The 8,316-nt window shown below is 55.0% G+C and overlaps 2 protein-coding genes across 3 annotated transcripts in view; both read right to left on the bottom strand.

Annotated features, from left to right (window-relative positions):
- Positions 1-956: 956 nt before the first annotated feature.
- Positions 957-5,986, bottom strand: LOC126045911 (CMP-N-acetylneuraminate-beta-galactosamide-alpha-2,3-sialyltransferase 2-like). Of its 2 annotated transcripts, none has more exons than XM_049817594.1 (7): positions 5,872-5,986; positions 3,582-3,848; positions 3,126-3,316; positions 2,669-2,848; positions 2,186-2,231; positions 1,875-1,994; positions 957-1,765 (listed from the first exon to the last, which is right to left on the bottom strand). In XM_049817594.1, exons 2-7 carry the CDS (start codon positions 3,834-3,836, stop codon positions 1,598-1,600), a joined length of 960 nt encoding a protein of 319 aa, XP_049673551.1. In that variant the 5' UTR covers positions 3,837-3,848; positions 5,872-5,986; the 3' UTR covers positions 957-1,597. The 2 variants fall into 2 exon arrangements, with proteins under 2 accessions (XP_049673551.1, XP_049673550.1); XM_049817593.1 differs by lacking the exon at positions 5,872-5,986 and adding an exon at positions 4,836-4,926.
- LOC126045667 (arf-GAP with SH3 domain, ANK repeat and PH domain-containing protein 2-like) overlaps positions 4,966-8,316 on the bottom strand; it is a 25,023-nt gene continuing 21,672 nt past the window's right edge. Inside the window, 4 exon segments of the mRNA XM_049817082.1 lie at positions 4,966-5,042; positions 6,354-6,470; positions 6,707-6,829; positions 7,539-7,684. Coding sequence (XP_049673039.1) covers positions 6,426-6,470; positions 6,707-6,829; positions 7,539-7,684 — 314 coding nt within the window. The 3' untranslated portion in view covers positions 4,966-5,042; positions 6,354-6,425.

Genomic DNA, 8,316 nt, shown 5'->3' with positions numbered 1-8,316 from the left:
TTGTTTTTTTTTTAATTAGTTGAACTTATCTACAACCCAGGGAGTATAACAACCTGTGTTTTTTCAATTGGGGGAGAAGCAATTTGAGGTATGACTTATTAAGAAGACTGATTAATCTCCAAGCTTGAATACTGAAAAAAATGGGTTTGTAAAAAACCCAAACATTTGAAACAAAGATATTTAATAAATCCATTAGGTCAGGATCATACACTATTCTTACAGTGTGAGGAAGGGGACATAGTATTTATATGTTTTATCAGGAACAAAAAGCGACCCTAACAGCTTCAATCACTCAGCAGAGCACACAGCTTTGTAACTAAATTTGAAAGACTACTTGAGGGGGAAGATGAATACAAATAATGCAGCAGAGTTTAACCCACAGTTAAACAATTACCAGCTAATTGCTTGTCTTTTTGATAAGAAAGCCAATTACTTGTAAACATCAGAAAAGCATTGGAGAGCATCACACAGAGCACTGCTTAGCACCTAGAGAAAATAGAGGGAAGGTGAAGGGGCAGGTTAAATAAATGCAAGACTTGTACTCAGTGTGGGAAAATAGATATAATGGAGAAGAGAAACAAGACACATACAGAGATGGAGATTCTACCTGGAGAGGTAGAAATTAAAGGAAGCTAATAGTTAAGTAATACAGGCTTCTGCTATAAAATGGGAGCTTATGAGTAGGAGAGAACCAGTGATTTTAATAGACTGAAAGACCAAAGTGACTAATAGCCATGGAAAAGCTGAGTCTGATTCAAGGCTGTTCATGTTTGTGAGTGAAAGTGGGAAAAGACATCCTGCTAACCCTGCTCTGGAGGAGAAAACCTCCTTTGGGGAGCTCAGTCTCCAAGGTCTGCAATCTTGTTTTGCAGGGTGGGGCTGAGATAGATTGTGCTGTCTTTTCAAAGCAGTAAGGGCTCAAAAAAAGTAAAGCAAATGTTAATAAAAGATTCATGTATGTTTTCAAAGTTTATTCAATATAAGATCATTTCAGCTGTACTTGATTGTCATCTTCTGACTTAGCATGCTTGGTTTTTTTTCCTTTCTTACTCTTCTTTGATACAATTTTAAAAATATTTCCTTAGCTATAAAAAGACAGGAAGGGAAGATGCCCCTCTCCTCCTGCCCAAAGAACAACTACAAACCTCCCCCCCAAAGCCATCAACGGGTGGAAGTGTCAGCTCTGTCACATGGACAGCCACATTTGAATAGCTGCAGTCACCACCACTGCTGTCACCCAATGGCTTCGCAGCCACCACAGGGACATGCACAGCAGCTCATAGGCTCCACAGCCACCTCCAGCCCAACTGTCTCCTCTTCCTCTCGCCCAGCCAGTGTGGGGACAGCCATGCCCACCCTGTGTCCAACCAAACACAATGTCCCTGATGCCATGAAAGCGTGTCACCTCCTGGCACCAATAGTGCCCGCCTGGTGGGACCAGCACAAGCAGCACCAAGATCCCTAGGGATGGCAGGGTCTGTGAGCCTGGGCAGGTGGCAGCACTGGCAGGGAGAAGCAAGCTAAAGAGCCAAGGCAGCTGCTGGCAGTGCAGGGGGCTGCCAGCTTCTGTGCCTGGCTTCAGTTTCTTGGAAATGCATCATTTGTAGAATAAAATCCTGCCTTCAGCTGCCAATGTCTTGATGATGCTGAATTCGATGTCAGCATCGTGGACCCTCGTCCTGCGAAAGGCTCCAGACCAGCGGTTTTTCTCCCAGTAGTGGTGCCAGTTCCCTTCACTGTCTGCGCCAAAGCCAAACACGGAGACCTGTGCACACACCAGCAAGAGCCATTGCTGTGCAGTCGCTTGGTCTGCCTGAGAACGCATGGACAAGCAGTGCAGCGGTGGTACGGTGGCAGCACCTGGCCACACTCACCTGCTGGCAGGCATGCAAGGCGAAGAGCAGGGCTGTGAAGCCGGTGGAGGGGTACCGCCCGTGGTGCTGTGTCCAGTTGTCATGGATGTACTTGAGGAAAGCTGGGCTCAGGATCAGCACCTGAGTGGAGAGCAGAGGAGCCACCAGCTGCTCACCATGCTGTGAATGGGACAGCCAGCCCCTCACCACCAGCACAGCCATCGGCCCTCCCATTCACCAGCTCTGCCCACATCTTGCTGAAAAACAAACCTGGTCTCTACCCAGAGGAGCCTTGCCTGCCCAGGAGGAGCTGGAGCCCACCAAGCCCTTACCTTGTTTCTGTCAGCTTCAATGAACTGTTTCACTCTCACATATGTGCTGCAAAAGCCAGAGGACAGCAGTGAGCAAAGGGCACTCCCACTGCAGGGCCTCTCCTTTGGAGGTGGCTGGTTTGCAGAGGGTGGCATGTCTCCCAGCACCTGGCCCCATGGCACCCCCAGCCCCTTGGGCTGGCCCAGCAGCATCCCCTGGCCTGGCTCTGGGAAGGGACACATCAAGCCCCACAGCGGGGACAGCCACCATCCCACCCATGGGCATTATGGGACTCCAGGATGCCCAAGCCCTGCAGGGATGGCTCAGTGCCCACTTCCCCGAACTTAAGTGCAGGTGAATGCCAGGACCCTTGCCCAGGAGCCCTTTGTTCCACCAGGACCGTGGTGCCAGGGCCTCAGCGAGGCACCAGGGTCCCCAGGACCACCCTGCACCATCTCCAGGGTCTCCAGCACAAGAGATGCTATCCCCTGAAGCTGACGCACTGTGTGAGCTCTCCAGTAGAGAAGGCGCTGGCCACCCACTGCAGGTCTAGTGGCTTGAAGGGGACAAGAACAAGGTGGACGCCGGGCCTGAGGTCCACTGCACTCTCCGGGTACATGAAGTGATGGGTGGTTCTCATGCCAACATCCAGTTCAAAGCCAGCGATCTTTGCTCTGTTCATCCTAGGGGGATAGCAGGAAGACACATCCCAAAATGAAGGTGCATGCTGTGCCAGTCCCAGGCTGCTGGTCCCACTGGGCAGGGACACCAGGTCACCCTTGCCAGCAGCAAAGAGGGGACATGGGCAACACAGGGCCAGTGCATGCCCCAGGGTGGGGGTCTCCAGGGAGCAGGGCCCCCCCCCCCCTGCCATCACAGGGCCTGGGTTGGTGGATTTCACAGGGTAGCTGGGGCACACTGAGAAGACAGGGAGGGCTCAAGCCCTTTCGGGTCACCCACCTCAGCACCCAGTCATGGGCATCGATCTGTAGTCCATGGCCAGACCCCTTCAGCCGCCCCGAGTTCCCCACCACCGCACAAGTCCTGCAGCAAGATGGGTCCCACACACTGCTGGTCGGGGCCCGGAGGACAGTGAAGAGCTGCTGAATTATGGCCTGGAGCTGGGTGCCACTCTGGGGACCCTGCAGCGTCTGGGGGAGCAAGGGCAGTGACAGGCAGCATCAGCAGCCCCACTCCTCCCAGCAGAGCCCTGGGAAAGGCACAGAAAACCCCAGTGGGATATTAGGAAAAGGGTGTGGGACACCCCAGAGAGCTGGGGAGGGTGGTGAGCTGGGGTCCCTGCACCCCTTTCATCCCCCATTGCATCTGCCTGACTTGACCTTGGCCCTGCCCCACTGCAAACAGATTCAGAGAGCCTGGGAATAACCCCACATTTCTGCCCATGCCCTCACTTACCAGCCACCACTGAACCACATCAGAGGAGAGTTCGTGGGCTGCGCCCGTCAGCAGAGGCTCCATGGCCATGTTGTAGCGGGAGTTGAACCATGTGGAGCTGTTGGCACCAGGAGTGCAGCAGGCAGCAGGGGCATTGAGGCGGGAGGGAGCCCAAGGGAAGGGGCTGAGGCCATCTGTGGGGGCTCGGAAACATTGCCACAGAACCAGCAGCAGGCACAGGGCCAGCACCACATGTGTGCGCCTCTGGCACAGCATCCCTCACGCAGCCTGCAGCAAGATGTCACAGGGACCAGTGGCAGTGGCATCACAGGACCCCTTCCCACCCACCCTCCCTGCCCAGCCTCCTGGAACACCCTTTGGCTGCTCACCAACCCTCCAGGGACCTGAAATATAGTCTGGTATGCATTTCCTTTTCAAACTGTTCAGTGGCTTTATTGCTGTGTTCTTCTGGCACTGCTGCAGTTACTTAGGTCCAGGCAGGGCTGGCTGGCAGCACGTGCTGTACAAGGGGTTGCTCTCTGCTCACAACACTTTTAGGGTCTGCAAACTGATCAGCGAACAAATGGCAAAGCATCATTGCCAAACTCCAGCTACCCTCCTGAGCGGCAGCTGCCGGCCCATGAAGCAGCTCCTCTGCTGGCAGCGAGCCCTGCTGCCTCCTCCCTACATACACCAGCCTGTGGAGCAGCCGCTGGGCACAGGAGCCCCTTGGCCTCTCTGCCACTGCCAAGCCCGCGCAGGTGAGGTGCTCCCCCCCCAGTGGCCCTGGGGTTTTGCAGCTTCAAGGGCACTGAATCATTGCCAGGAGGAAGGAGCAGGAGGTAGTAACTGCCATCTACATGCATGAACCTTTCTTAAATACCCATATTTAAATGAGAGTTCTGTTCTTCATCTACAAGCAGTCAAGTAAACCTAAAGTCAGACTGAAAAGGGTTTTCTTGTCCTCAGGGTGTTCATGATGTGCTCAGCCTCTCAGGACCTGGCATGGGCCAAGGTGAGAGTGAGGAACAGGGATGCGAGGATACCCTTCATCCCAGGGTCAGAATCTACTGCAGCAGATTTTGCGGGGCGGGGTGGAGGGTGGGGGTGTCCCTGTGTACTGGGAGAGCTGAAGGAGCGAAAAACCCTCCTGTCCTCACAGGACCACTCTGTGCTTCTCCCAGTCCCCCAGGTGCTGACATGGGGCCATGGGTCAGCACCGGCTTCATTTCTCCACATTAACCATTTTATGCAGCTCCTGCAGCACAGACATACCTGTTCACTGTGGTATACAACCAGCTGCACTCAAATCTGACTCACAGGCTACACATGTGACAGCAAAACTGCTGCTCCTGGGGGTCCAAGCAACGAGCAGAGATGGGAGATGTGAGAGCGGGGTTTGGATGATCCCAGGTGGCTGCAGCAGGTCATGCTCCACTGCAAGCCTGCCCTTTCAAAAAGTGACTGAACTGTCACCTCTTCCTGAAGGGAAGCAGAAACAAGCCACCACCAGCATGCCGGAAACGCAGATGTGGGTGCTCCCAAGCAGGAAGCGGCCATGAATTGCTGGCTTTTTGCCCCAGAGGCTCAAGGGGACCTTGAAGGTTCCTGATGCTCTCTCTGCTGGCGGTCACGGATGCTCATGACTTAGTCTTTTGCCCTCCTGCAGCAGTAACTAGTGTTTGCTGTGCTGGAAGCAAAGAGCACCCATCTGACTGGCCAGCTGGGCCCGGAGCCAGCAGTCCTCTGGGCTGGTTTGTGCACTCAGTGAGCCTCAGCGGTTATTAAGCCACAGTCCATGGAGGGGGAACGAGTTGGCTGGCGGCTGCATGGCTGGCACCAGCAGCTCCATTAAGCCCAGAGCCAGGGGACTCAGGCAGCACAGTGAATATTTCATGAAGTTTTTTTGCAGTTGCCCAGTGGTGGGGAGGGCAGGGCTCCTGACAGGCAGGGTTGAGCAGCCCCATCTCCCTGCCTGTGCCCATGTGCAGCCCCTGCACCATGGACAGGACCTCTCCACCTGCACCCACATCCCCACAGCAGCTGAAACACACACACACACATCCAGTCCCTGTGCCCAGAGGTGCCCTTGCCTTGGGGTTCCACAGCCCAGCACCATTGGCCACAAGCCACCACATTGCAGCCATGCAGACACTGCATCAGCCTGCACCCAGTGGCCACAGACGTGGCCCCATCCCCATTCAGCCCCAAGGGCACCTGCTAGGAGCTCCCCGGCCCTGCAGCCAGGAAAGAGGCCCTTATGGTGTCGCAACCCCCTGGTCCCCAGCCAGCTGTCCCTGATGCCCCTCACCTTGTCCTCTGAAGTGCCACTGAGCAGGGCCAGGCAAAGGTGACACTCCTGGGCTCAGTGGCCTCGCCAGTGCGCGTTGCAAACTGCAACAACCACCACAGGAAGAGGAAGTGTTGCACCATGACGTGGGGGGAGAACAGAGCCTCACAGCAAGTGGCACAGTGAGGTCAGGACTGCCATCCCGCCTCCGGCTGTGCCCACCACCCTGGTGTCCCAGCATGGGCCTCCCACACAGCCCAGCACTGCACAGCCACTGGTCCTTCTGGAGCCAGAAGCCCTGGCCGTGTTCCCAGGGCTGAATCAGGAAATTCATCATTAAAATGTTCCTCTGAGGGTGGGAGAAGCTGCCTGGGGTGGAACTACCCTCCTGCCCCATGGGTCCTGCTGGGACGGCTCAACTTCTGCCACACTGACACCAGCAACATGGAGGTCTCAACAGCATTGTGCATCCAGCACCTCACCAGCTGGTTTCTTTTGCTCACCTGGATGGTATTTTGTCTCAGAGAGGACAGAGGAAGGCTGTGAAATGTGCTTTGGCAACTGGAAAAACACAGTCAGTGGAGAAAAGCCATGCAAGGCTGTCCTTCAATCCACCCTCTCTGTGGGGAGAAAGGAAGGAAAAGGATTGGTGAGCGTAGCACAGGGGTGTTAAGGGGGGTGAGGAACTGGCCCCATAACAGCTGCCTTTGATTGCCAAGGAAAAGATGGAAGATGGAGAGACAGATGCAGAGCAGGAGATGACAATGGGTGTGACAGTCATGGGACAGAGGCAAGAGATGGATGGAGAGCGATCATGCACATCCCAATGCCAGTCACCATATGCAGGTTCACTCACCCACCAGTTGCTCTCCTCCTTTTCAGACATCACAATGATCTCGCCTGCATGGAAAGTCAGCTCATCTTCCTGGTCAGCATTGCAGTCATATAGAGTGCGGACCTTGCAGAGTAGCAGTCTGTTCTGCAAGCAGGAGAGAGCATCATCAGGTCTTCTCAGCTTCATGAGACACAAACTAAAATAGCTCTACTGTCTTGATCCTAAAGCCCCTGGCAAAGATGTGAGGACCAAGGATGAGAGACTGGGAGGTTTCCTGTGCAGAGGGAGGGCAGAGGTAGCAGGTCACCTGCTGGGAGTTTAGGTAGGACAGGGATCCACAAGACACCTCTTTCTGCTGGAGCATCCTTCTAGAGGCACCTGCTCTTCTGCCCCAGGACTGCAGCATGTGTAGTTGCACTGTCTGAGGTCCCAGTTCTCTCAGGGCAGGTCTGTGCAAGGAGTCAGCGGTGCTGCTCAGACCAACCTCAGGACCAAGCAACCCAAGCAAGGTCCCCCTAATGAAAGGGTTCTGCCTCTGCACAGTGTCCTCGGGGAGAAGGGGAGCACAGAGAGGCAGGGCCAGTGTGGACACTGCACCCTTTTCTGTGTCCAAAGCTGCACACCTGCCAACAAACCAAATACATAAACCAGGCTTCCCTCAAAAGGCAGTGGAGCCTTATGGGGATTTTGTTAGTGTTCCCAGCACTTAGCAGGGAGATGCCAATGCCAGGGAGTCACAGCAGAAGTGCTGGGAAGAGAAGTTGCTGGGGACAATGCCAGCTCAGTTCAAAACCAAAGGTGATAATTATGGGCAGATGTGGGAAGCCAAGCTGAGCTGATCCTGGCCACCTACCAAACTGCTCCTCCGAGGAAGAAGAGGTGGAACATCACAAGCATGGCCAGAACATGGATTTGGCTCCTGGAGGGATTGGTGTGGGCCAGGCTGTCCCACTTTGCTGGGGCCAGGCATGCAGAGGGGATCCACGGCTTTCAGGGCACCTAGGACACAATCAGGCTGGTCATCTCCTCCCACCTTTCATCATGGGTAGACAACAGCAACCACCACTGTCGTGCAGCATGGTCCTCCTCCATGGTACAGTGTGGGCAACAAGCACCTCATCAGTCTGGGAGCTGGAAAGGGGAGGGACTGGGAAAGGGGTGGAGGGGGCAGCAGGGGAAGGGGACATTGCCAAGAAGCAGAAGAACACAGAGCAGAGGCTGAGATGAGAAGTGTGTTACCAGGAGGTGGGAGATGCGCTGTGCAGCTCCAAGGTGCCCCAAGAGCTGCCAGCACCAGGGGAAGGAAGCAGCTGCCATGGGTCATGCGCTTGGCATCCTCCAACCCCCCATGCTCCCCATGCTGCTGAGCTCTGCTGGGATGAGGCTGGTTCTTAGAGGCACCTGGAGGCTCCAGCTGGCCAGACCTCCACCCCAGAGCACCCAGGGCTGCTCCTGGCAGCGCTCACCCCTTTGTCAAATGGTTCTGTTGTGCAAGCCACTGCCTCAGCCCCCAGCCTGCCACCCTGCCTGGGTATGGAGAGGGGGGCATCTTTCTGCCATGGGACACACATGGAAACAAATCCACTGCCTGAAAGACAGGGACAAGGTCATTCCCTTCTCTGAATTCAGCA

This window comes from Accipiter gentilis, chromosome 14 (assembly GCF_929443795.1).
Source record: "Accipiter gentilis chromosome 14, bAccGen1.1, whole genome shotgun sequence".
In the NCBI taxonomy this organism is placed as follows: Eukaryota; Metazoa; Chordata; class Aves; order Accipitriformes; family Accipitridae; genus Astur; species Astur gentilis.
Note: the sequence above shows the minus strand (reverse complement) of the source record. Positions and strands in the feature narration are given on the sequence as shown.